Here is a 27027-nt window from a genome sequence, read left to right on the forward strand (position 1 = left end):
ACGGTGGAAATAACAAAGTGCGGGGGGGGGGGGTACCACAAGAGGCAGCTCTGTTTCGCTCTGTCTTGAGCTTCTACAAGCCCGTAGAAGCTCAAGACAGAGTGAAACAGAGCTGTCGCTTGTGGTACCCCCCCCCCCCCCCCCGCACTTTGTTATGTCCACCGTCCTGTAATATACATGAGTATATGTAATAGAGAAAATCAGAAGAATCCGGTGAGTGCCGACTTCTTTTCTCTCTATGGATTTTTAGTTTATTTGTGACTGCACAGACAGAGCACCGATACGGACTTCAAGCATAGCTGTCATACCCAGGCTACTTATCCCACTCAGCTTTTCCACCATGGTATAGCAGTGCAGGGCTTATTTCCTTTTGTTCGTATGTTGGTTTGAGAATATTAATAACTTATTTGACAGAGCCCTCCTGGCACGAAAATAGCATATTCAGGAGGACCTTTATTTTATAGCTAATTTTAAAGGGAAGAACATGAGTGAAGTCCAGCACTTCCTTCTTTTGAATGTAGCTTTATTCACGAGAACATGGAGTACAGACATATCACAAAAGACTCTTACATGTTTCAAGCTGTTCACGGACCTTCGGTCTGAAACATTTAGGTGTTTTAAATGCATCTTTTGTAATATATCTGTACTGCATATTTCCATTAGATTTTTATATAAAGTTACATAAAAAAAAAAAAGTGCTTGACTCCACTTCAGTTCTTCAATTTCTTCTCTACACTGCCAAGCAAGCAACCTATCCTGATCACTTTAAAAAGAATGAGCGTTTTCATATGATGCTATGGGGCGAGCATTCTTTAAAAAGAATGAGCGTTTTCATATGATGCTATGGGGCGAGCATACATCAGCTTCATTGTTGAAGATATTTGTATAGGTTACTTTGTGAAGAGTTACTAGGGTCCCTTTAAATTTTGGGTATTGCAGTTTAGCTCCATTAAGGCTGAGCTGTCATACCACACAAAACCTGAGGACAGTATTTTCAAAAGAAAGCAGCCATGGTTTGGTTTTCTTATCTTGGACAAACCATTTAATAAAGTAGATTTCAAAAGGTGTAGATACCAGATGACATTTGGCACTACCAAATCTCTGCCTGGACAAATTCCAGTGGAGATTCCATCTGCTGCGGGTTGGGGCGGGGACTGATTCAGATATGCGCCATCTTCATAGTGGATATCCAGGTGGATTCATGTTCAGAGTCTAGAATTTGAATTTCCACAGCGGGAATCCAGCAGTGTGCACGGTGTAGCAAAATCTTATTGAAAACAATGGAAGGCTACTGCACTCTGCTCAAAAATTCCATAGTAAGAACATACCTTTACAGGGAATCTTTCATTAAGTTTATGTAGCCTTCTTTTAAGGCAGCATCTAGTAATGACAGATAAAACAAAGGAAAGCGCTCCATAGTGTGATACCGTATATGTGTGTATTTAGGTGAACAGTAAGGAATATTGCTCACCCGCAGTAGTTGCACTCAGCCAAGTACAACAATGGTAAAAGCATGTAGAAAAGAGAGTCTCAGGCAGCCGCTCCTGGGATAGATACAGACAAATTCCAAAATTCCTCCAAGGTGAACCACCGGATAAATCAGGCGCCACAAACTTGTGACGAGCAGCAGTTTATTTTACCCACAATGCAACGCGTTTCGCGGTGAAGACCGCTTCATCAGGCATATGCGTGAAACGCGTTGCATCGTGGGTAAAATAAACTGCTGCTCTTCACAAGTTCGTGGCACCTGATTTATCCTGTGGTTCACCTTGGAGGTATTTTGGAATTTGGCTAGTAGTGACAGACAGTGATCACTGTGAATACATTCATGAGCAGCCACCTACCCCCCCCCCCCCCTCACCCATTTTGCTGATTACTGGCTTTCTTTCTCTACAAAGTAATAGGAAACAAGCTATCCATCAGTGGATGGGAGGAGGGAAGGGGAGCCCACATCTGATGAATACACTGAACTTCTAGTTCACAGTGCTCATATCATACTGCAAGAAATAATGTTTGACACCATGATCAAACATAGATGATCCTAATGTAGTCCCCAGAATTAGAACATTAATTGTTTTCCCCTATCCATTATATCATCAATGAGAATCTTTGTTATCGTCTGAGTGAGCACTGCAACCCCCTTCATTGTGTTGACAGGAGGTGGTTCAAGAGGTCAGACCCCCCTCCAATTAAAAATTGCTAAAATAGGACATCAATTAAGTCTAAGAAAACACTTTAGCTCCACTTATATAAAACATTCCAACAAAGTAGAAGATAAAAACATTAGTGGTATACCTAAAATGCCTTCATGCAGCCCATTTACTGCTGTAATGCACTTGGGTCCGATAGTCTTCAATGTATACGTGCTAGCTCCCCACCAGAGTTTGCACTTACTGTTACTAAGAGCAGTGGGAGCTCAGTTATTCACAGTCAATGACCATTTCTGTGCAGACTACCTCCCATAGGCAGGCAATAAGAAAACCAAAGTCAGAAAAACATTAGCTATACTTTAAATGTATGTTATGTATAAAACTATAAAAGCAGTTTGATGTATTCTGTGAATGCATTTAAGAGTTTCTTCATGTACTTTAACCCTTTCAATAACCCTGGTTGTATAGTGCAAACTTCCATCCATATTCTCATACAAGTGAATCGATTTGCTCGCTTTGTCATATCTTTGGTCTATAGTAGACAATAGCAGAATATAACTGGTGAATTGATTTCATTTGCTAATGTAATATAATATGATAAACCAGCAAAGCCAAAATTTACAAAGCAAATTGTTATTCTCTGTAAGGACCAGGCAGCTCCACAAGACTGTTTACTACAAAGGGAGAACCAAAGGATTTCCCTCTCACCTTCTCAGTAATTCATATAGTAATTCATATAGGCCATTGTGCTAAGCAAACTTATTCTTTCATATACAACTTCTTCTTTTTAGGGATCATAGAGAGACTGGCACAGAAGATGCCTTACCCGCAGCGGGATGCCAATTTCATCTGCTGACATTTCTGCTGTGTAATAAGGTGCGTAGACCTCTTTTCTTGTAATATCTACTGACTTTCTCTGCACTGGGGGATTATCCGGATGCTTTCTCTCCTGGACCGTCACTGGCTCTGCTTTCTCATTGGGAGAGCCGTCTAGTGCAGGATCTGGAACAACAAAAAGTAATCTCATGACACTGTCTAGCATGACTACCATGGCATGTTTCCAAACAGGATAGAATACCTATGCTACAGAATAACAGCACTAGAAATGTACAACCTGCTGGAACATACATTCTAGAAAGGAAACGCTCATGTGATGACTGTATCACTCAACACCAGGTACATGTTCACAGCTATAATGCTCTAAAAAAGGTTGATGAAATAATCATATTATACATATTCTAAGCTCAAAATATATATTTTTAAATATACCTTCATTATTGCCCTGGATTGCTAAGACACTGCTGTAAGTACCAACATACCCACTAAGTAATGTAGGACAATTTGTGCCATTTATATTCATAAATCAATATATCATCCCTACTCCAACAGTCAGGACTGATATTGTGGCATTTAGGGACGCCCTGCATGGCAACAAGCCTTTTCTGCAAGTTGTCCTGAAAACAGGGCAGACAAAAGGGAAACGGGGGCAAACAAAGATAAAGAAAGCTTGGTAGGACTTAAAAAGAGAATTCCAATCACTAAAGGGTTTTAATTACAGACAATTTTGGCATATCCATAGGATCCCACCTAGGGTGTCAGCCCCATTGACTGCCACATCAAGGTGGGGAACAAATGGAGAGGTAGCTGTGCATGTGCATGGCTCTCTCTTTTTATTTCAATGGGAGTTACGGACACAGCTTTCTGGATATAAGCGTGGGTCCTAAAGATAAGATTCATAAAGATATTTAAGGAATATCCTGAGGATATGCCATAAATATATTTATAATGGTAATAGCTCTTTAAAAAGGGAATCTGTCAGCTACAAATCTTTTTTTCAAACTGCTGACACTATCAGAAAGAAGTTAGGACAAGGAGACACGGTACCTTTCATATATCTGTGTTTTCATAATGTAGAAAAATGCTTTTATTCATTGGTGCCAAGTGTCAAAGAGGTGTTCCCTGGACCCCGAAGTGCTGAGGGCTGGAATGCTACCTTACTTTACCTCTCATCCCTGTCCCTGCTTGATTGACAGTCAGCTTTTAGCCCCAGCCCTGTTTCCAATTTTCGTACCAGCACACAGGGGCGGACCGACCGACCGGTCCATTTGGATGTGGTCCGAGGGCCCGGCTGGGAAAATTTCCCGCTGTCCGCCGCCTTTCACATATAATCACAAGAAATGTAAAGTTTTTTATTTTTTAAACACCCGGGCCCGCCACGACCGCTGTGTTATTGCGGAGATTACCTTTGTAGGAGCCGGGCGTCACTGTAATTCCTCTTCCAGACAGCCACTGTGGTGGCAGCCCTTTAAGAGAACTGCAGTGGCTGCCTGGGAGAGGAGCTTAGGCCTCATAGCAGCAGAGCACCGATAATACTGATCAATGCCATGCTATGGCATAGCATTAAACAGTATATGAAATCAAAAGATTGCATGGCATTAAAAAAGTTAAGAAAAGTTAATTAGCCCCTTCCTAATAAAAGTTTAAATAACCCCTTTTTTATATTTTAAATGAAATAATGTATTAAAAAATAAAAATAATCATTTATGGTACCGCCGTGAGTGTAAATGTCCAAACTGTTGAAATATAAATTTTAGCTAAACTGCACGGTCGATGGCGTACGCGTAAAAAAAAAAAAAAAAAAACAAAACAAAGTCCAAATTAAAAAGCAATCAAAAAGTCCCATCAAAACAAAAATGGTACCGATAAAAACTACAGACCACAGCGCGAGAAATGAGCCCTCATATAGCCCCATATGTGGAAAGATAAAAAAAAAAGTATTTAAAGGGGTACTCCAGTGGAAACTTTTTTTTTTTTTTTTTTAATCAATTGGTGCCAGAAAGTTAAACAGATTTGTAAATTACTTCTATTAAAAAATCTTAATCCTTCTAGCACTTATTAGCTGCTGAAAACTACAGAGGAAATTCTTTTCTTTTTGGAACACAGAGCTCTCTGCTGACATCATGACCACAGTGCTCTCTATCTAAGAACTGTCCAGAGTAGAAGAAAATCCCCATAGAAAACATATGCTGCTCTGGACAGTTCCTAAAATGGACAGATATGTCAGCAGAGAGCACTGTGGTCATGATGTCAGCAGAGAGCTCTGTGTACCAAAAAGAAAATAATTTCCTCTGTAGTATTCAGCAGCTAATAAGTACTAGAAGGATTAAGATTCTTTAATAGAAGTAATTCAGTAATCTGTTTAACTTTCTGGCACCAGTTTCCAAAAAAGGTTTCCATACTAATTTACGCATACTAATTTTAATGCATGTAGTTATAATTGATATGTAGGGGTTAAGGAGTGGTTTGGGTGGGAATAGGGGCTGGGCAGAGGTGGGGCCAGGGGTGGAGTCTCGCTGGGGCCCTTGCTTTATTTGGTCTGGGGGCCCTGAGTTGTGTAGGCCGCGCCTGCTTGCACACAGTTTGTATGTGCAGTGCAGGCATGAGATTTGGAAACAAGGCTCAGCGCTGGGCCCTGACTGTCAATCATGCAGGGGCAGGGATGGGAGACGGTGGAGGCTTTCCAGCCCACAGCACTTCAAAGGCTTGGTAATGCCTCTTTGACTCTTGCCACAGAAGATTTAAAGCATGTTTCTACATTGAGGAAGCATGCTCCTGGGCTTGGGACAAACTTCTCTGCACTCCCTATAGTTGGGGGAAGAGGAAATCATAATTTTGATGCACGTCTGCTCTAAAAATAAATTGAATATATGGTATTATTAGTTTGTACCATGTACAGAGATAATCTATTATATATCTTAAGCTTATCAGGACACATACATTTTCATTTAGCAGCATATTATTACATTTCCTAATCAGGGAAGAAGGAGGAAGGTGAGTATTATAGTACTGCAGGATGCCAGCGAAGCTGCTATTTCAACACTATAACCCTCATTACGATGAGCCGTAATCTTCTCCTACTGACAGCAGCAATTACACCGCAGATATATTCCAGACATCTGCACATTTAGATAGAATCATCTCCACAGTCATAGAATATTCCAGGGTGAGGCATCATCAGACCAGGTCCGAATGAATGAAAAGATTCTCTCCGCAGAACATGACCTTCTACTTTCTGTGTTTTTAACAATGGTCATATCTTCCCAATGGAATTATAAGATGTGTCCTCTTCAGTGCTGCACTAGTTTAATGAGGAGAGTTGCAGACTATCCACCAGTAGAGGGCAGCTTCCAGCTGTTTATCACACTGTAGATGCACAATATACTGAATGCAGTGCTTCTATTAATAGGGCTGCCCACACCCACAAAACCAATAAAATCACCAGCGTACATAAGAAACATGCTTTTATTAAATTGGGGAAATTATGTTTAGACAATCCTTCATTATATCTGATGACTTGGGATCTATAATGGGGGGCTTTTAATTTAAGTAGGACTTCATACCCTTGTTTTCCTTAGCTGTCCTAGTGCTCTTAAAATAAAAATGAAAGGGGTAGTGCAGCATTTTACTTTTTATCCCCTATCCAAAGGATCATTGAAGCGGTTGGACCATCCACGATCAGACACGTATTCCCTATCCTTAAAAGTCCTCTATGAAAGGGCCAGAGTTACACTTGCTTGTAAATTGCTTGTACTCATGTATCTCCAGCTCTTCAATAGAGATAAATAAAATGCTGTACTAAACCTTTAGGCAACTTTGCTAATAGTTTTTCTATTTTTTATAGTTTACAATTACTACTCCTATACTGAATTGTACATCTTCATGGTATACTCTCCTCCTCTGTCCCTTTCTTCTTGGTAACCTACCTAAGACTGTATCTCACAACCCCCAGGATCATTTAAAGATAATCTCCCTCTTTAACTTCTTCTCTCCTTTGCCCAGAATGATCTCTCCCTAATTCTTCCAGGTTTCATTATCACTCCAGAGATAGCACCCTCTTTTCCGAGATATCACCCCCCCCCCCCAATCCGGATCTGTAAACAGTATCTCTCTGGGTATTATCTCAAGACCTCCCCTCCTCTCCTTCTCAGATATTACGTTCCTCCAAGGTATCATCCGACTCCTCTCCACAGGTAAGATTTTCTTCCCTCACTTCACCCAGGGCTCAGCTAAACCACTGGTCCTGTAACCAATTAAAGGAAACCTGTCTCCTTCCATATTAAAAGGTATGGGAGCTGTCAAAAAAAGTGTAAAGAATAGTACAGTACTATGCTGCAAGCATGGAGGTGATATGTGCTGACAAGGGGGTAATACTTTATCCTTTTAGGAGGAAGGGGGATAATGTTATATGGGGGCTCCTTACATCAACAGTGACCCCCTTTTCCTGGAGCACACCACTAAGGCAGGCCCTATTTTGGGCGCACACCACTAAGGCAGGCCCTACTTTGGGCGCACACCACTAAGGCAGGCCCTACTTTGGGCGCACACCACTAAGGCAGGCCCTACTTTGGGCGCACACCACTAAGGCAGGCCCTACTTTGGGCGCACACCACTAAGGCAGGCCCTACTTTGGGCGCACACAACTAAGGCAGGCCCTACTTTGGGCGCATACCACTAAGGCAGGCTCTTACTTTTTAGAAAGATATGTATATATTTCTAGAATCACAGAACTATGGTGTGTTCATGTTAGAGGGTTACATGATATAGAAAGCTCAAATTATTTTTTACAGAACTATAAAGCCATAAAAGAATTCAGTGAGTTTCTAAGGAGCCTCATAGACCTACATCTTTAACTCTTACTGAACAGGCTGAGCCCTCACGAGAGCTTGGCTACTATGGGCCTCAAGTATACAAACTACATTACCTGAAAATGTTCTTGTTGCCCATAGCAACCACAGATTAACCTTAATTTTCTAATTATACAAGAAAAAAAGATTTTGATTGGTAGAATAGCATTGATATCTTACGCCTTATAGGCTTTTCCATGCATTTCACACACTTTTTATCATGCAATGAACTTACTGACTTCCTGAAATCTTTACCAGAAATAATCAGATAAGGATAGAGAATAATATTTCTTATTGTGATTACTAAATAGAAGCAAAGCAAACAGTAAGCGTGGATGGCATCGGTGTCATACCTGGCAAGCTACTAAGCCGTTTTTGCTGCTCTGTGATAAAAAAAGAACAGAGAAATACATGTAAGTTTACCATGCATGCTATATATGAGCACTAAGCAATAATGTGACTTAATATTTGTGAATAATGAATCAAAATGGCAAGTGACACAATCAGAGGAAAAGGGTGCAGGGCAGAGTGAATCGACAGGCAGACTGTACATAGAGACTATGAGGTCAATCCGTGGACATACACATTATAAGAGAGGGTAACCAGGAAACCATGCAAACTATTATTCAATGGTCCATTGCAGCAATGCTCCTAAGCAAGCAATTGGTGACAGAAGAAATTTAGCACTATAATGACGACAAGGACATTACTCCGAAAATCATTCACATGTTGTATTTCAATTATACCCTTCAAATTAAAATGTCCACATATGATGATGCATTTCCCAACTTCGGATCAGTCTGGCATTTATCGTTCTGCTGTTAACCTTGTTTACACAATGAGAATTGCTACATTAAGCTATTTCTCCTTGAATCATACCAATAGTTGCTACATGTAAATGAGCCAATGACTCAAACTACCATAGCTCAAATAACTAATACATCTGCCAAGGCTCCCGCTGACTACTGTGGCATATGGAAGACTGTGAGGTTAAAGGGGTTTTCCAATGAATACAAAAATGCAACCACTCATAGGGATAAAACATAATAAAATAACAAACAAAAGGTATAGTATATTCACCAGTTTACTCCTTATTACTTCCAGAACCGCCATTCCTGACAACTTTCTTTACATGGCTGCAGTGATTATATGCCCATATATACCCACGTCACCACAGCTGTCAATCACTAGCCTCGCCATTTATAACACAAGATACTGGAGGCCGGTGACTAGCTGCAGTGGTGACATAGGTATACGGACATGTCATTACTGCAGCCATGTAAACAAAGCTAGTAGAAAGAACCGGAAGTGGTCAGCAATGAAGTGTACCTGAAATTTCTAACAACTTTAAACATGGCATAGAGGCATGTCAGAAGTTGTGATTGGTGGGGTCTGTCTACTGACAACCCCACTATTCGCTTGAACGAAGGGACATAAGAGCTCACCTGAGCGCTGTGTCGCTTATTTGTGCTCAGCTTGTAACATGATGTACAGACACAGTGAAACTCTATGAAACTTTAACTACATCCTTCCTCGGGGGACTTGGCTTTCCTCGGAAAGCCGAGCATAAACGTAGAGTCGCAGAACTCAAGCAAGCTCTTCTGTCTCTGCATTCTAGCAACCAGTAGGGTTTTAGCAGCCAGGCCCCCACCAATCACAACTTCTGGCATGTGCTATTGAGAGATGACAGCCCCTTGAGTCAATGGATTTCATTGCAGACTATGGAATATCAAGGGGTGGGTGGTCAATACTGCTAAGTTCTCAATAAGTGGCGAACCTGTCCCCATGAACTGAATGTTGACTGCCATTGTAACAATCCAAGCCCTAGGTATCATATTAGGTGCCAAAACTAACAGCACTGATAGCTGAAACAGAAGGTGTGTGTGTGTGTGTATGTGTGTGTGTCTGTGAAGTGGATAACGATAGATGAATATTTTAGGGAATGTCACCGGTCCTCTCTAAACTGGAAACTGTTTAAATAAAGCCTGGTACAGTTCCCTGATAAATCAGTTTTATATCTTCCAATTAAACATTCATATGAACTGGTAACAAACAAAAAACTTTGTACTAGCAGATATATAAAGTATTTTATGCAGATGGAACAACTATGTGTAAAGATATTGTGACATTCCACAGGCCAGTGTGTGTGGAGACTGGGCAATAAAAGGTTAGCAAGCAATCTCATGTCTACAGGAGAGTAATTACAGCCCATAGAATATAACTCTATATCTCCAAAGTGGTCAAATGGGGGTCTCAAGATGGTCCTTTTGGCCTCTGTCCGCCTATTATACATTAGCATATAAAAAAATATTATATTGTGGGCACCGTAGACTGTGCTTTTGTATTTCCAAAGACAAAAAATATCTGTTATATCTGTTAAACTGATACTATATTAGCCAATGGGTACAGGATCAGTCACAGGCATCAGATATGTCAGCAGCTTTCAATAGGTATTAAAGAGTTTTTTAAATAGACGCCATTATCACCTATGGGTAACAGATGGGTTAAATGGATGCCATCCCTCACCCATTGGCTATAATGGAATCCGCTCATTGTCATATGTCCACATATGTCATGAAATATCTTACAATTTATTCATTAAAAGGGCATAGCCTCTGTCTGTCACATATTTCAAGAGCTTGTCCCAATGTTTACATTAGGCTTTGTTCACATCTGCGTCAGAGGCTCTATTTAGGGCCTCCACGGCAGCTTCTGTTTCAGTAGCAGGATACATAACACTGCAGGTAGTTTTTTTTTTTTTAGTCCTATTAGAATCCTGCAAAATGAGGACACCAGAAGCTTGATGGACCCTATTAAAGTTAATGGGGTATCTTGAGATCTTTTGTGGTCTGTCATGCAACAGACCTTCAAGGTTATTCATTCCTCCTGCTATGATGCAACCAAATACCTAAACTTAAGCTTTCCGAACCATCTTAAGCAAGAAATAGGGACAGGGTAAACAATATGGTAAAGTTTTTTAAAGGCCCCTCAAATTGCTATATAGTGTATACAACAAAAGTATTTTAAAGTTGCAAAATCATCACATAAGACATATAGAATCATGGTTCCCATCATGGTTACCATTTACCTAGCTAACCTTACCTCTATTATGCTGCAAAAGTACTATAGTTGGGTTTACAGTGGTAGTAGACGGATACACAGAAGGTTTACTGATGGGCGCAAAAGATAAAGGTTTATCGTTGCTTAAGCTCGGAACAGCAAAGTCATCTACCAAGGGCTCCTAAACACAAAGCAAAAATTATTTTATTACAGAATTAAAAAAAAAAAAAAAGCATTACTTTCTCTTAAACAAGTAAATTTTCCTGGAAATCTACCATTTAATGATGCTTGGTCATTTTGTTAGATAATCTAGTTTGCGGAATCAGGATCTTTTTAACAGTAAGTAAACATGCAAACACATGCAGTATCTAATGAAACTGGATCACTTCACTTGGCATCATTGGGACAAGTAGAAAAATAAGCTTTGCATCGTCACGCTGGACAGAGACAACTAGACGCCTGTAGAGTCACTCAAACTATGCAAAACAGGTGTGCTATCGCCCGAAGAGTGGAAGACATCCAGAACAGCATGACACAGAGCATGATTTGTTTATTTACAGTGCCATATAACGGTTTAGAGTCTTCAACACCATTATATGATTTTCCGTATGATTTATAGTAAGATAACCCCCACTTCTAATACACACAGAGGGGAAAGACATCATTGACGCTACTGTCAAACAGACAAAACAGTTACAATTAGAGTCCATGCATCACAGAACAGAGCTGATAGTTAGTCATGCTTTCTGGCTGAAGGCAGGAATTGTCTGGTATTTAGTAAGCTAGTAAAGAAGTCTTATGTTGTGAGTACATAGTGAAGGTATCAGCAGCTTACTGTGTGTAAGATGGCTCCACTGTTATCAAGTTCCGAGACTCTGTGTGAGTCCTCCGTTACCGGTGGAACCAGTGAAGGAGGAGGCGGAGAGCAAGATTGTAGACTGTTTGATACAGAAAAATTGGGAGAGCTATGATTTGATCCCTTTTGCAGATGAGGGGGAATAAAATCGTCAAGTGTCGGAAAAGCCAAGTTAGAGGTGACAAGTTCTGGGGAGGCTGAGAGTTTGCCAGCGGGTACAAGAGGTGGCGGTGGAGTGCTTGAAGTGGATTCTTGCTCTCTTTCAACTTTAACCTGGATGAGTGGAACTACTATAACCTCAGGCTGAGCTGTGACTGAAGTGCCATCCTGTGGGAAATAAGGTGTTGTTACGCATGGCGGAAACTGATATACTTTAAGTGTGCAGCTGTGAGATGACATGCGTTCACATGTCAAATAAAACCATGCTGCAGAGGCTAGAAGAGAGAGTGCACAATTGTGACACATAGAACAAGTGCAAACCAGTTATAAAGTATAATAAATACAAATGATTTCAAGAATTTTCACCATACTTAATACAAAAGTATCTATGCACCAGTTCTCTTGCAAGAATAAAGACTGTTGTGAAAATGAAGAGTAAAAAGTGCTGAATTACAGACAAAACAAGTAAAGGACCGTGTTAAAAGAGAGTATCAGTTTACAGGAAATGTGACAAACGCTATTTCAACTACACATAAAAGAGACAAAACAAGACATTTGTTAGTGATGATCATAAATAATGGAAAGTCAAGGTGTATAAATATATGAAAAGAAGTACCATGCCACGGACTCTCTGCACCCCTTGGACCTGTTTAGGCTTTGATGTATAGTAGGGATCCTTTGCAGTCATGTTGACACGGCCAGCAGGAATCTGTGTATCTGGCTCTCTGCGTCCCATTTCTTGATGTAAAGGACATTGACTCCAGAAAGTATCTATTTCACCATCGCTAATAGAATCTTTACTTGGGACAGGGTCAAAGAATGGTCTGGGAGGGATGGGAGGTGGGGATTTTCCGGTGTCTATTATTGAAGAAACAATGTTTGTGGCTGGTGATTTAGTTACATCAGCTCCCAATTCAGCACCCTCTGTTTTATCATGTGCAATGCTGGTGGGATTTTCAGATGCAGCTGGGCCAGTGCTGTTAGATAAACAAGCTACATATAGACTGCTGACCTTTTTATCGGCTTTGGGCTCATGACTCAAATTCATTCCAGCAACACTTCTGACTGCACCGCTTGACTTACTGGGCTGGTGTAGTGACGCGTTTGGCAGCAGGGAACTACTATCAATGTGCTCAACTTCAGAGTGAGAGGCAGGGAAGTTAGAGTGGCCTGCAGAGATTTCTTCATTTAAAGCAGAAACACAGGTCGCAGAATAGTGAGGTGCACCCGTAACATGCGGCGTATAGGGCTTGGGAGCACTTAGGTAAAGCCCGTCCAGAATAGGTACTGGTTTTAGGTAAGAAAATTTTGTGTTAGTATGTGGACGCCATGCAAAGCTCTCCTCTTTGGGAGGAGGAGGGATTGGAGGAGGAAGAGATTTCTACATGGCCATACAGTATGTAGACAACAAAAAAAAAAAGAAAAGGAAAACATGATCAGATAATGATGAATGTCACAAGGACAAATGGAAACAAGAAATTTTAAGGCATAAATTAAGAAACTGAATTTATGTGATTTGAAAGTTAAGTTGCTTGTTGGATATCGTAGGGTGAAGAAGATCACATGCCAACATAAAGACATTATAGAAGAGAAACCTAAATCTCTGAAATATGTTAATTTATCTTCAGACTCCAAACTATAGATTTAAAATGCATTCAATTTGCACCAGAATTTCACAAATCTATGAACACAAATTTATGTTGAGTAATGATCATAATAACAACAATAAAAACAACAATAAAAATACTGATAATAGTATACACACCATAAGTGTGAGATTAACTTTTAATGGTTACCCTTTTCAGTCATGCAAATTTCCAGGCTAAATTATGGATGGCCATTGGTAACTGTTCAGCACCCCTGACAACCAGATGTTCTGAAGTTCTGCCATATCCAGACCTACTCTGTAAATGGGCCAGAAGCAGTTGGCTCTGTTCAGTGCATAGTGGTAGTGCTAAATGAATACAGTTACCCAGTCTGCCATTCACTCCATTCTTCATCCATTACTTTTCTTGCATAACACCACTATAGTAAAAATGTATTCAACTAAGTCAGGATAGCCAGCAAAATGGACCCACAGGAGGAACAAAGTCCAAATCTAGGCTCATATAAAGTCTCTAAGTGTACTACACTGGGAAGAAGATTAAACAGCCCTTTTTAGTTTATTATCATCCTTATTTTTTAAAGAAATGATTGTTTTGAAGAAAAAGAAAAAAAAATGTTGTAAAAGGTTTTTATTAAACATTTGTGACCACTTGACTTCTGAATTCTCAGGTAAAAGGGTGCTGTTCTACATAACATAACAGATCACTATAGAACCCTTTGAAGATCTATATTCAGTTAAAGGAAAACGGTCATCCCGTTTACCCACACTTAACCCAATAAACCGGGTTATAGTGTGGGTGAATAGGAGACCGATGCGTACATATGTACCTTCAGTCCGGCGCCCGGTCCCTCTGCAGGTCCGCTTCTTTCTTCAACAAATTGTGCACTGAAAGTGGGCCCGCCAGGTGAATTTAAATATTCATGTGGCACTGGTCACGTGAGTGCTTGTGCCTACTGAGCGCTCACATGAACAGCGCCCATGAATATTCAAATTCACCTGGTGGGCCAGCTTCCAGTGCGCAATTTACTAAAGAAAGAAGCTAACCTTCAGAGGGACCAGGCGCCGGACTGAAGGTACATATGTATGTATGAGACCCCGCATCAGTCTCCTGTTCATCCGGCACTATAACCCGGTGTATAAGGTTTAGCGTGGGTGAACGGGATGACTGTTTTTTAAGTATGATCACAGAGGGTGTAGGTATTTGGTCTGCATACTTGTCAACAGTCCCAATAGGGACAATCCTATCATCTAAAAGGTGTGGTTTATGCAAAACTGTCCCAAAGTGGGTGTTTCTGGGTCTGAATTACAGATTATCTGACACTAAGATAGATATAAGTATGTCCTGCAGTTCTCATTTAAATCTATTCTTAAATTTCACACTTATTAACATTTCATATTTAGCTAGTATTAAAGTATTGTGTAAAGATTAGTTTACGTGCTCATAGTAATGTGTATCACATCATCATCATAAACACCAACCGAGAACAAGTGAAATCTTTTATAAAGAACTGTGCAAAACTGAGCACAACTATTTAGGGCTAGACAGAAATGAGTTCAATAAGCCTTCAATAAAAGAAGAATGGTAAATATTAGAATTAATCACATTGCCAAATGAGAACAAAATCCACGCGGAACAGAAGATGATAACAGAACAATGTAATATTACAGAATAGGCAGGGAAAGGCTTGTAGTACCTGCTGCTTGTATTCAGATGGGAGATTAGGACGCACACTCCGAAATCCTTTGGCAGCCAGTGAAGAGGACTGAGAATCCCCATTAGACTCCGCTACTGATGGAGGCCTGTCATCTACACAAGTGAAGAATTTCCGAGCATGATATTTCCAACTTTCACTACTTTTTAAGTAAAATATACACTGACTTAGCGTCTTCTTACCTGGCTCTTTTTCTGTCGGCAGTTCACCTGGAATTGTACAGGCAAAAAAAAAATTTATATATTAAAGATATAAGGACCTTGGGTGCACAAGAAATCCTGAACTACAAGACTGCTGCAGCTACCAGCACCAACCAGGATTGCAAGTGCTATAGTCACTGGCATTACATATCATGTCCTCACTGCTTCTGACCTTTCTGGACACAAAGAATTCTTTCACAGCAATAAAGGCAGAATTGTCCACTGACTCTTTCAGTTTGAAAGGGAAAAAAACACAATCAAGTGGCTGAAAGCTGTGAACATGATGTGAATCAGTCTCTGTAAACTTAAGACGTATGGAACTACATGCCTCAGTTTTTTAAAACCCATAATAAGCCGAGAATTTCAAGTGCTTGACGTGACAGTAATTACAGATGGGGATTTACATTCATTTATATGTAGCTGCAGGGGAGATGTTCTGACAAGTGGATTGAGACGTGACAGAACTAACTGCGACTTGCAGAACAACCATCTTTTTGGAGTGGTGTTGCTATATTCATTCAATCGTGCTGATTAGAAACTAACCATACATTGCTTATACACTATGGGGAATATATTAAGGGTGGTGTAGCAAATGGTGCAGGGCATGTGATAATTATGGGGGGGATTTATCATTGCCTTTAGAGCATTTTTTTTGTCTAAGTTTAGGCGCAGTTTAGGCGCAAGCAGCATATTTTGAGACTTTTAGGCGCCTTTTGATATAGACAGTTTTACTCTTTTTGCCTACCCGTGGAACTTTTTCTTTCTGACCATGCAGTGGTCACGTATTTATCATTTGCGACTTTTGCCAAAAGTCGCTATTTTGTGCGCAAAGGTACTTTTTTAGGCGCAAAGCTACACCACCTACCAGTAGGCGTGAGAATAATTTCTACCTTCCACAATTCAACCAGTAACCTCTTGTGGACGACAGCGTCCCACTCCCTTTCTATAACATGCGCTCAGGAGCTGAGCGCGGTTCATGGCTGGGTGGTCCTGGCGGCTATCTGCCACGAGGATCCATCTCTAATGCCAGACATCACCGATCACCGGCTTTAACCTCTATGACACCGCAATCAAATTTGATTGTAGCATCTAAAATGCAAGTAAAAATGTCCAGACAGCTCTGTGAAAGTAAATAAAAACACCTAACCTGCCAAATTCAGGACCCGGGAAAGTGTCTACTTCCCTCCCTCACAAGTGCCTAGAAAAAGTGTATGTGGTAGAGCTTTTCCCACCACAGCAGAGCTGTCAAAGCCACCACCCAAATAAACATGGGAAAATAGCTCTACCGTAGACATTCTTTGATAAATCTGGGCCATGGTGTTGGTACATATTTTTTTCTTCAGTACATCCCTTTGTAAGGTTTGTACTTGTTTTTTTACACTTTCATTTTTTCCTCCTCCCCTTCTAAAAATCATGACGCTTTCAATTTTGCACCTATAGAACAATATAAGGGCTTGTTTTTTTTTCATCACCAATTGTCCTTTGTAATGACATCACTTATTTTATACCAAAGTCTTCAGAAAAAGAAAAAAAACATTTGTTGGGTGAAAAAAAACAAACCCCATTTTGGGGGCCTTTTCGGGGCTTCCATTTCTTTGAAGTGCACTTTTCTTATCTTTATTCTGTAGGTTCATACAGTTACAAGGATACCCAATTTATGTAGGTTTTATTTAATTTTACTACTTAAAAAACATAACTACATGCTCCAAAATTTGTATGTTTGAAACTGTCATGTTCTGACCCCTATAACTATTTTATTTTTTCGCATATAGGGCTCATTTTTTGTGCTGTGATCTGTATTTTTTATCTGTACCATTTTTTATTTTGCTGGTACTTTTTGATCACTTTTATTCATTTTTTTATGGTATATGAAGTGACCAAAAATTCACAATTTTGGATTTTGGTATTTTTTTAATGTGTACGCCATCTACTATGCGGTTTAGCTAACCTTCTATTTAAATAGTTGGAACATTTATGCACGTGGCGGTACTACATATGATTATTTCCATTTTTTATTACATTATTTTACAAGAAAAATTGAAAAAGGGGGATTCAAACTTTTATTAGGAAGAGGTTAATTCACTTTTACTAACTTTTTTTTTTAACACTTTCTTTTTTAGTCCCCATAGAGGGCTATACCATGCAATCTTTTGATTGCATACACTGTTCAATGCTATGCCATAGCATAGCATTGATCAGTGTTATTGGTGCTCTTCTTCTGCTCTAGCCTGCTGAAGCTTCCTGGAGCAGCATAGGACCGATCGGACAGCAGGGAGGCAGGTAAGGGCCCTCCCACCGTTCACTCAGTGGATCAGGACATCGCAGTTTTACCGCCATGGTCCCGATCAGCTCCGCAGAGCTGCCAGAATCATTTATCCTGCATTTCAGATGCCGCAATCAACTTTAATCGTGGCGTCTAAAGGGTTGATGCTGGGTATTGGCCTGATTGGCAATGCCCGGCTTTCACCATGGGTCCTGGCTGCCGAGTGTAGTTGGGGCCCACTGGGTTTGAAGCGTGCTCAGCTTGTGAGCATGCTTCAAACACCGGTAATTGGACCAGGGCGTACTTGGTCTTTAAGCACCGGTTTAAACATGCTGTCCAAAGACAGTTTTTTAAGCCAAGTCAAGGCTGGTCTAGATTTGCGGGGTGTTTCCGACTTTTTGTGTAACAATAAAAAAGGTTTTGTGCAACTTTAAAAGGTTGTCTGTAGGTTTTTGCGTACTGCAAAAAGTCACAAAAAAGTGCTTAGGCACACGTGACATTTTATGGGCCAATTGTAAGCAAAAAAAGCTCTAAATACAATAAATATCCCCCTATATTATTTGCTGTCTGTCTATTTGTTTCCCCTCAATATTTTTATTAATACATAATAGGACAAAATTAATTTTTGGTTCGGGCCAACTTAAAAATAATTATTATAATTTTTTTTATTAAAGCTTTACTGTAATCTAGGAAACCATATGACATGTCACACAGACATGTCAAACTTTTTCATTGGTCAGGGTCTCAATGCTTCCCCTCCCAGCAAGCAACTTGAACCAACTAGAAGTCTAATGATCAGTGGGGATCTCAGTTCTGAGACCCCCACCAAACTTATAGCAATGCTTTAAAGGTCCCTATGCAGTTTTATATGCAGGCATTGTGTTGTAGAGCAGGAGGTTGAATTCTGGCCTTAAGACTCCAGTGGGTGGTACAACAGTGACTGACCGCTATCTTTATATGTAAACTCACAGGGAAGGCTGTCAGTCACCGAGTGCGAATGCCCACTGAAGTTAGAATCTCAGAATGAGCAGGGATTTAACCCAATTTCAATAAATGTTCTACTGAATATTCTACTCAGATGGGTAGGTTTTCTAACATACAGGACGAACAAAATGCAATAACTTATATTTTCTTTATTCACTACACAATGTATGTCATTCTTTTTAATCCCAAGTATGTATTCCGATGAACTAAACCAATGACTGCACTAGAAGACATATCTAAATTCCCTAAATCCAACTTGAGGACTATCAAATAGCTTGTCCTCTTAGCCTCACCATTCATCCTCCTGGCCATTGGGCAGAGCTAAGAGGACTGACATGGCACACTCTCTTGCAGCCTCAACCTCCAGCGCTGTATAAGGCCTTTTAACTGGGGCAACTACTGACACCAATTTGTCAGTGATAACACAGCATATAGTGTAGATAAATACTATCAACTGAAAATATAATAAATGTACTTATAATAATGACGACATAGTCATATGGATTCAGTCAATCATATCTTTGAGTGTTGAAATGCTTCAGGCATACATAAAATATTAGGTTGTGAGTTACTCCTCAAGACCTTAATCCCTTTAAGTCAATATATATCAAGTGTCAATTCCACACATAACAAGATGATGCCAAAGGCTTATTTCAGCTGTCATTACAGATAGGTGTTAATAATCCATACAGCTATAAGGTTCAAAATGTAAAACTCTTGGAAAGGGCAGATCTAATATTCCTGAGACGTGGTACTGGGTACTGTTATAGAACCCTAGGTATTAAAGTTATGTTATAGAGAAATATGACCATTCTGATATAGGGCACTACATGGTGAAGGAAGCCAATATAAACACCATCCATTCTGCAAGTGATTCACTGAATTGCCAACAAGGTATCCAAACATGATACGAGGAAGCAGTCACAGCAGAGCAGAGAACAAAAAAACCTAAAACAACAGAAAACTGCAGTTCTTTTATTCCACCATAAGCTCAATGTTTCGGCTATGTAGCCTTTTACACAGCTTGAATGTCGCACAAATTAAAACTTTTGTACTGGGCCATTCTGTTTTTAGATGCTCAGCCTAGTATGCAGTATATTGATATCATATTATACAAACCTAGAGATTTTAAAATATCTAGGTGATACTGGACTTTTAACTTACTTGGTGAAAGCTCAATATCCAATGTGGATCTACTTTTCTGGCTGTCCCCTTGTGGTGTGACCGCTCGGAGGGTCACCGCTCCCTTTCCTGCACATACTTTAGAGGGATCCACTTCTAAAATAGAAACAAAGTGTTCATTAAATTAATATACTCAGTATTTTGTCAGTGCAGTTAAATGTAGGATGAAGGTTAGTAGTGATGATCTTATAAAGCATATTAAATACTGATTCAGATGTATGCATACAAAGCAATGTGTGATGATGCAAACCACATTGACAAATACAAAGACATTATTGCGTTTTTTGTTAATTACAAACCTAAGCTAGTGCAAACAGGAAAAGTCCTCACACGCTGTCCAATGCTATTAGGTTTATTAGGCATAAAATCGGGATGCAGGATACAGAGCAATAGCCCTGGCTATTGGCTATTGCTCTGTATCCTGCATCCCGATACTGCAATAGGTTAAAATATGTCACCCTACCAAATCTTATACTACATAGTATATCATCCCAGTACTAGAGAATTAAGACAGCTTAAAGTTTTTCTACGGGCAGAATATAGGTGCAGGGTCTGTATTCTGTGAATTAGGGTAAGCATTGTTCTTATAGGCTGTAATTGAAATCAGAAAAATGCCATACACATCTGCCTCTCTATTACTCGCACTGCTTCCTGTAAAAGGAATATCCCTTAGAAGAATGCTTATAATGTATTTTCCATGTATACAGTATTACTTACAGAGAAATTCCAGCAGACACATAAAACTATTTCCATCTTTCCATCATCCCCTAAAATAGCCCCCATTATATCGGTGTTCCTCTTTCGCCCTCTAACTTAGTTCATTGTATATGTTTCTGAAGTGGCATTGTGTGATGTCCTAGGAGGTGTGACCAGACTGCATTATCAGAAGTTTGGCATATGAATCCCAGGGGGTACATGCCATGGTTATAGGGGGCACTATATCCGGCTTCATGGTATTCTTTTTTAATAGGCATGCACATTGTAAAATCATAGCCTCGGGGTACTGTCATGTAATTTCTTTTCGCTAGGGGTTACTTGGCTCAGAAACACAAAGAAACACTGATATAGAACATTCAAACTTGTAAGATGTTTGCTAAAAAACTACATTCACAGAAGAGGCAGACTGCATCCTGGGCCGCAGCATGTATGTCACAAGCAGAGTACCACCCCAGATGGCTTGATAACATTAGCATCTACAGAAATCATGAAGAACCCTACAAGTGTCAGTGACAATAGCATGCAGATCTACAGCTGTGCCCATTACATTATTGGAATTGTGCTATACAATGACCCAGACAGATCCTGTCTGACACTCAGATACCTACAAGAGACAGCATTGGCATTAGATATCATGATTGCCGGTGATAATCCAAGCGGCAGACTATAGTTTTCACTGGAGTTTCCCTTTAAAGTTGTTCCAAAGCCGGAGCTTCGGTTCCATGTTCACATGCTATGATTTAGTATTAGTTTTCACTTTACTTTAATGATCAGGATTTTCTGTTTTCATGAAATACGATGTAGCTCTCTAGGGCTCTAGGTCATGTAAAATCTCTAGGTGATACTGGTCTGCACTAAAGTATGTATGTTAAAGGAAAACTGAAAGAGGGTGTGTTTTAAAAGCAATTGTGGTGGCCCAGTACAGGAGTTATGCCCCTGTACCCTTGCTGTCCTGTCAGGCATTTTCTGCCATGTGTTATACTGTAAAATGTATGTGAGTGTTACTGCTTTAAGAAATGTTAACATGTGATCACCAGTTGTCATGTGAGTTGTCATGTTCGTGTAACCCCGTGAGGTATCAGTTACCATGTGACCTAAGGGTGACCTATGGGACCCCTCCTAGTCTCCCCCATATAAGCCCTGGGTAGAGCTAGCCCTCGCTCTTATGCTCTTGATTTCCAGTTAAGTCTTTGCTGAGGTCCAGTGCAGTCAAGTCCTAGAGTGGGTCTGGAGTCCAGAGGAGGCCTCATGTCTGTACTGCAGCAACAAGCCTTCAAGTCAGCTACAGTCACAGCATCACGCTGTCACGCCCCTCCCATAGACTTGCATTGAGGGGCGGGGCATGAAGTCACCGTGGTCGGGAGCCTTTAGGACGAGAGCCTGAAGCCGCAACAGGTGGATGCTGCTGCTGAGATCCCGGGGGTCCCCAATGGCGGGACCCCCACGATCTGACATTTTATCCCCAATCCTTTCGATAGGGGATAAGATGTCTAGGGGTGGAGTACCCCTTTAATCTTATTATGAAGAGCTTGTAAAACATGTAAATCCATGCATTCTGTTCATCAGTTAATTTGGCATTAGTATCTACAGCATAGCTATTTCACAAACATAACACATTACAAGCATAATAACAAAAGATAATACAAAAAATAAAAACCATGCAGGTAAAACTAAAATTCACAAATGTATCAATTCAATATTCATGCCAAATCATCTTCATTCACTATAAAGGTGGTGTTAACATTCTGACCAGGCCTGTTTAGTGATAATGTAAACCAGTGTAAAATTATGATCAGTAATGAAAAATGCCAAGCAGGTATGTGAATGTAATGTCACTGGAATGTGAAGCAAACATAGCAAGTAATGCAGAATAGACACTACTTCATTTCACAGATCTACCTGGAGTTGGCACAAGATCAGGAAAATGTTGTACTGCCTTCACAGGAATGATTGTGATAGCAGAGCACGAACGTGTAGTTAGAGAGTCATCTGCTGTAAACACAAAATGTACACTGTATTTGAGCATACACACAACACTGTATATTCATACAATATTATATATATATATATATACATACACACACACACAGTCATGGCCATAAATGTTGGTACCCTTGAAATTTTTTAAGAAAATGAAGTATTTCTCACAGAAAAGGATTGCAGTAACACGTTTTGCTATACACATGTTTATTCCCTTTGTGTGTATTGGAACTAAACCAAAAAAGGAAGGAAAAAAAGCAAATTGGACATAATATCACACCAAACTCCAAAAATGGGCTGGACAAAATTATTGGCCCTCTTTCAAAATTGTCAAAGCATGTGATGCTCCTTTAAACTCACCTGGGGGCAAGTAACAGGTGATGGCAATATAAAAATTACACCAGAAAGCAGATAAAAAAAGGAGAGAAGTTCACTTAGTATTAGCATTGTGTTTGTGTGTGCCACACTAAGTGTGGACAACAGAAAGAGGAGAAGAGAACTTTCTGAGGACTTGAGAACCAAAATTGTGGAAAAATATCAACAATTTCAAGGTTACAAGTCCATCTCCAGAGATCTAGATTTGCCTTTGTCCACAGTGTGCAACATTATCAAGAAGTTTGCAACCCATGTCCCTATAGCTAATATCCCTGGGTGTGGACGGAAGAGAAAAATTTATGAAAGGTGTCAACGAAGGATAGTCAGGACGGTGGATAAGCAGCCCCAAACAAGTTCCATAGATATTCAAGCTGTCCTCCAGGCTCAAGAAGCATCAGTGCCAGCGCAAACCATCCGTTGACATTTAAATGAAATTAAACGCTATGGCAGGAGACCCAGGAGGACCCCGCTGCTGACACAGAGACATAAAAAAGCAAGACTACATTTTGCCAAAATGAACTTGAGTAAGCCAAAATCCTTCTGGGAAATAGTCTTGTGGACTGATGAGACCAAGATAGAACTTTTTGGTAAAGCACATCATTCTACTGTTCACCGAAAATGGAATGAGGCCTACAAAGAAAAGAACACAGTACCTACAGTGAAATATGGTGGAGGTTCAATGATGTTTTGGGGTTGTATTGCTGCCTCTGGCACTGGGTGCCTTGAATGTGCACAAGGCATCATGAAATCTGAGAATTACCAACGGATTTTGGTTCGCACTGTACAGCCCAGTGTCAGAAAGCTGGGTTTGCATCCAAGATCTTGGGTCTTCATGCCGGACAATGACCCCAAACATACGTCAAAAAGCACCAAGAAATGGATGGCAACAAAGCGCTGGAGAGTTCTGAAGTGGCCAGCAATCAGTCCAGATCTAAATCCCATTGAACACCTGTGGAGAGATCTTAAAATTGCTGTTGGGAAAAGGCGCCTTCCAATAAGAGAGACCTGGAGCAGTTTGCAAAGGAAGAGTGGTCCACCATTCCGGCTGAGAGGTGTAAGAAGCTTATTGATGGTTATAGGAAGCGACTGATTTCAGTTATTTTTTCCAAAGGGTGTGCAACCAAATATTAGGTTAAGGGTGCCAATAATTTTGTCCAGTCCATTTTTGGAGCTTGGTGTGACATTATATCCAATTAGCTTTTTTTCCTCCCTTTTTTGGTTTAGTACCAATAAACACAAAGGGAATAAATATGTGTATAGCAAAACATGTGTTACAGCAATCCTTTTCTGTGAGAAATACTTCATTTGCTTTTAGGGGTGCCAACATTTACGGCCATGACTGTGTGTATATATATATATATATATATATATATATATATATATATATATATATATATTGTTAATTATTCGGGGATTAAATCAAATCCCTTGAGATATAATTTATTCCTGAGTTCCAATAAAGATACAATTAGAGATGTTTGATTCTTTTTCAACACTTTTACATTTTCTATAATTTCAGGCTCAAATCTAATTTTTGCACACCATTGCTGACATATACCATGGCACACCTCTAAAGGGAGGTGGAGACTACTAAATTCAATGGACTGAACAGTGTCTGCTGGTTTATAAAACATAACCAATTTAGTCACTAGGAGACAAAAAGCATGTATGTTTATGTAACTCGCTGAACATAGTCACTAGTAGACTACATTCAGCCCAACAAAGTCATTGTGCATAAACTGCTATAAGTCTTAATACCTTTTTGCCAGTAACTGACCATTTACTGGTGACAGCCCAACAATGAGATGTAAATGAGTTTGTCTACTTAGAGGCAGCGTCCTATGCAGCCCATATGGCAGTAATCAGATTCCCGGTGCTGTCGTACAGTTTCCTGTATATGGCTCTGCTTAATGGGTGAATGAAATTGGCAAGAAAGTGTATACACATAGGTTCTGTAGCAGACAACTGCAAATAACAGAAGAATGACAAGCTTGATCTGTGGTGTCCCGGCACCGTATTTCATATTGTGCCTTGGTGATTAGTCCCCAAAGTTAGAGTCCCTAGGACTCTTGGGGTTTGCTTTCCTCATTTAACCCCTAGTCAGCCCTTAGTCAATTAATATTTGTAAATATTATCTATCTAAATAAATGTATATGGTAATACTCACTGTTTTAGCGTCACAGGACCTGCGGGTCATGTGACTGGGTTGCAGATCTCTATGGTTTTTGCTAAAGGACCTTTGGTGGTTTTGGACATGTGATCACCCACAATCCATTGTAACGGTGAGTGACAGCTGATTGGACCAATACAAAATGGCCAGCCCCTGCCCATATAAGGGAGCTGCGCCATCTTGTCGCTCTCTTGGGTTGCTGACTCTGGACGAGGTAGGACCTCCGCAGCTTACAAGACAAATTACTAGGCCCAAAGCCTTGCGGCTTAGGCCTGCGCTAGTGACAGATAGTTCTTACAATTCCCTGCTATATTCGCAAGATCTCCGGACCTAATCCAACCCCTAAATCAGGCGTATCTATGCAAATACAATCCTCAAAATCTAAAGGGAACTTTCCGGTCCTAAGCGTCTGTCAATCACTGCTGTGCTGTTTGTAAAGACTCTGTAATCTGGACTGTTACGGTTACTGCATATACAGAAAATCTTCAGTAAAGATTCCTGCAAGTTTTAAGTTCAACACTGCTGTGGACATTCTATTTATTTTACACTCACCTATCGCTCTTGGGAAGGGTGGCGATAGGCCCAGCATCACTACAGAGTTTTACCCCTCACCCTGGCATCACGAGTGACAAGGGTTAACAGCGCCCTTTATTATATAGAACCGCAACACCCTTACTGCCCTACAACCCCCACCAGGCTATCACAGATCTTTATACCATACCACTATAAAAGTCTGCTAGTTAGTAGATAGGTAGCACTTTGTTTAAACAAGACTTTGCATAAAAACCTTCATCTAAACATGCTACTCCTTTTATTAGAACCAGTCTGCCGGCTTTTCCAGGTAGAATAACCTCAGCCAATTTTAGAAATGCCGGGCCCTGCCGGATATAATGTATAACATTATATGCTCATGTTTTACACAACTGTGTATTATACTGCTGTTTACTTTTTATTGCATCTAGTGGAGTATACATCTTTCTTTAAACATTTTTTAACATACGTAGATAAAAATAGCTGTGTACATATTTGGGCAGATTGCTCAAATTCTGTGCAGAGGAAGAGTGGAGCAGTTGCCCATAGCAACCAATCAGATTGCTTTTATTTTTAAAGGGACCTGTAAAAAATTTTTAAAGGGTATTCCAGGGAAAAACTTTTTTTCTTTATATCAACTGGCTCCAGAAAGTTAAACAAATTTGTAAATCACTTCTATTAAAAAATCTTAATCCTTTCAATAATTATCAGCTGCTGTAGTTGAGTTGTTGTTTTCTGTCTGGCAACAGTGCTCTCTGCTGACATCTCTGCTTGTCTCGGAAACTGCACCGAGTAGAAGAGGTTTGCTATGGGGATTTGCTTCTAAACTGGGTGGTTTCCGAGACACGTGTCATCAGAGAGCACTTAGACAGAAAAGAATAATACAACTTCAGAAGCTCATAAGTACTGAAAGGATTAAGATTTTTTAATAGAAGTAATTTACAAATCTGTTTAACTTTCTGGAGCCAGTTGATATATAAAAAAAAAGTTTTTTCCTGGATAACCCCTTTAACCCCTTAAGGACCAAGGACGTACCGGTACGTCCTTGGTCCTGCTCTTCCGATATAACGCGGGGTTACACAGTAACCCCGCGTCATATCATGGCGGGCCCGGCGTCATAGTGAAGCCGGGACCCGCCTCTAATAGCGCGCAGCGCCGATCGCGGCGCCGCGCGCTATTAACCCTTTAGCCGCGCGCTCAAAGCTGAGCCGCGCGGCTAAAAGTGAAAGTGAAAGTTCCCGGCTAGCTCAGTCGAGCTGTTCGGGATAGCCGCGGCTAATCGCGGCATCCCGAACAGCTGACAGGACAGCGGGAGGGCCCCTTCCTGCCTCCTCGCTGTCCGATCGCCGAATGACTGCTCAGTGCCTGAGATCCAGGCATGAGCAGTCATCCGGCAGA

The 27027-nt window shown here is 40.4% G+C and overlaps 1 protein-coding gene across 8 annotated transcripts in view; it reads right to left on the reverse strand.

The window, feature by feature from the left end:
• The window catches only part of LOC130282279 (sorbin and SH3 domain-containing protein 1-like), a 404864-nt gene that overhangs the window by 101959 nt on the left and 275878 nt on the right, over positions 1 to 27027 (reverse strand). For 5 of the 8 annotated variants that reach the window (XM_056530335.1, XM_056530332.1, XM_056530333.1 and 2 more), the window contains 8 exons: positions 22473 to 22565; positions 19839 to 19952; positions 15410 to 15436; positions 15210 to 15322; positions 11730 to 12077; positions 10937 to 11075; positions 8188 to 8217; positions 2977 to 3152 (listed from right to left, as the gene is read on the reverse strand). In XM_056530335.1, the coding sequence (XP_056386310.1) occupies positions 2977 to 3152; positions 8188 to 8217; positions 10937 to 11075; positions 11730 to 12077; positions 15210 to 15322; positions 15410 to 15436; positions 19839 to 19952; positions 22473 to 22565 (1040 nt within the window). The remainder of the gene's footprint in view (positions 1 to 2976; positions 3153 to 8187; positions 8218 to 10936; positions 11076 to 11729; positions 12078 to 15209; positions 15323 to 15409; positions 15437 to 19838; positions 19953 to 22472; positions 22566 to 27027) is intronic. The other 3 variants (XM_056530338.1, XM_056530339.1, XM_056530340.1) reach the window with 3 other exon arrangements.

The sequence above is a fragment of the Hyla sarda genome, chromosome 7 (assembly GCF_029499605.1).
Source record: "Hyla sarda isolate aHylSar1 chromosome 7, aHylSar1.hap1, whole genome shotgun sequence".
Classification (NCBI taxonomy): Eukaryota; Metazoa; Chordata; class Amphibia; order Anura; family Hylidae; genus Hyla; species Hyla sarda.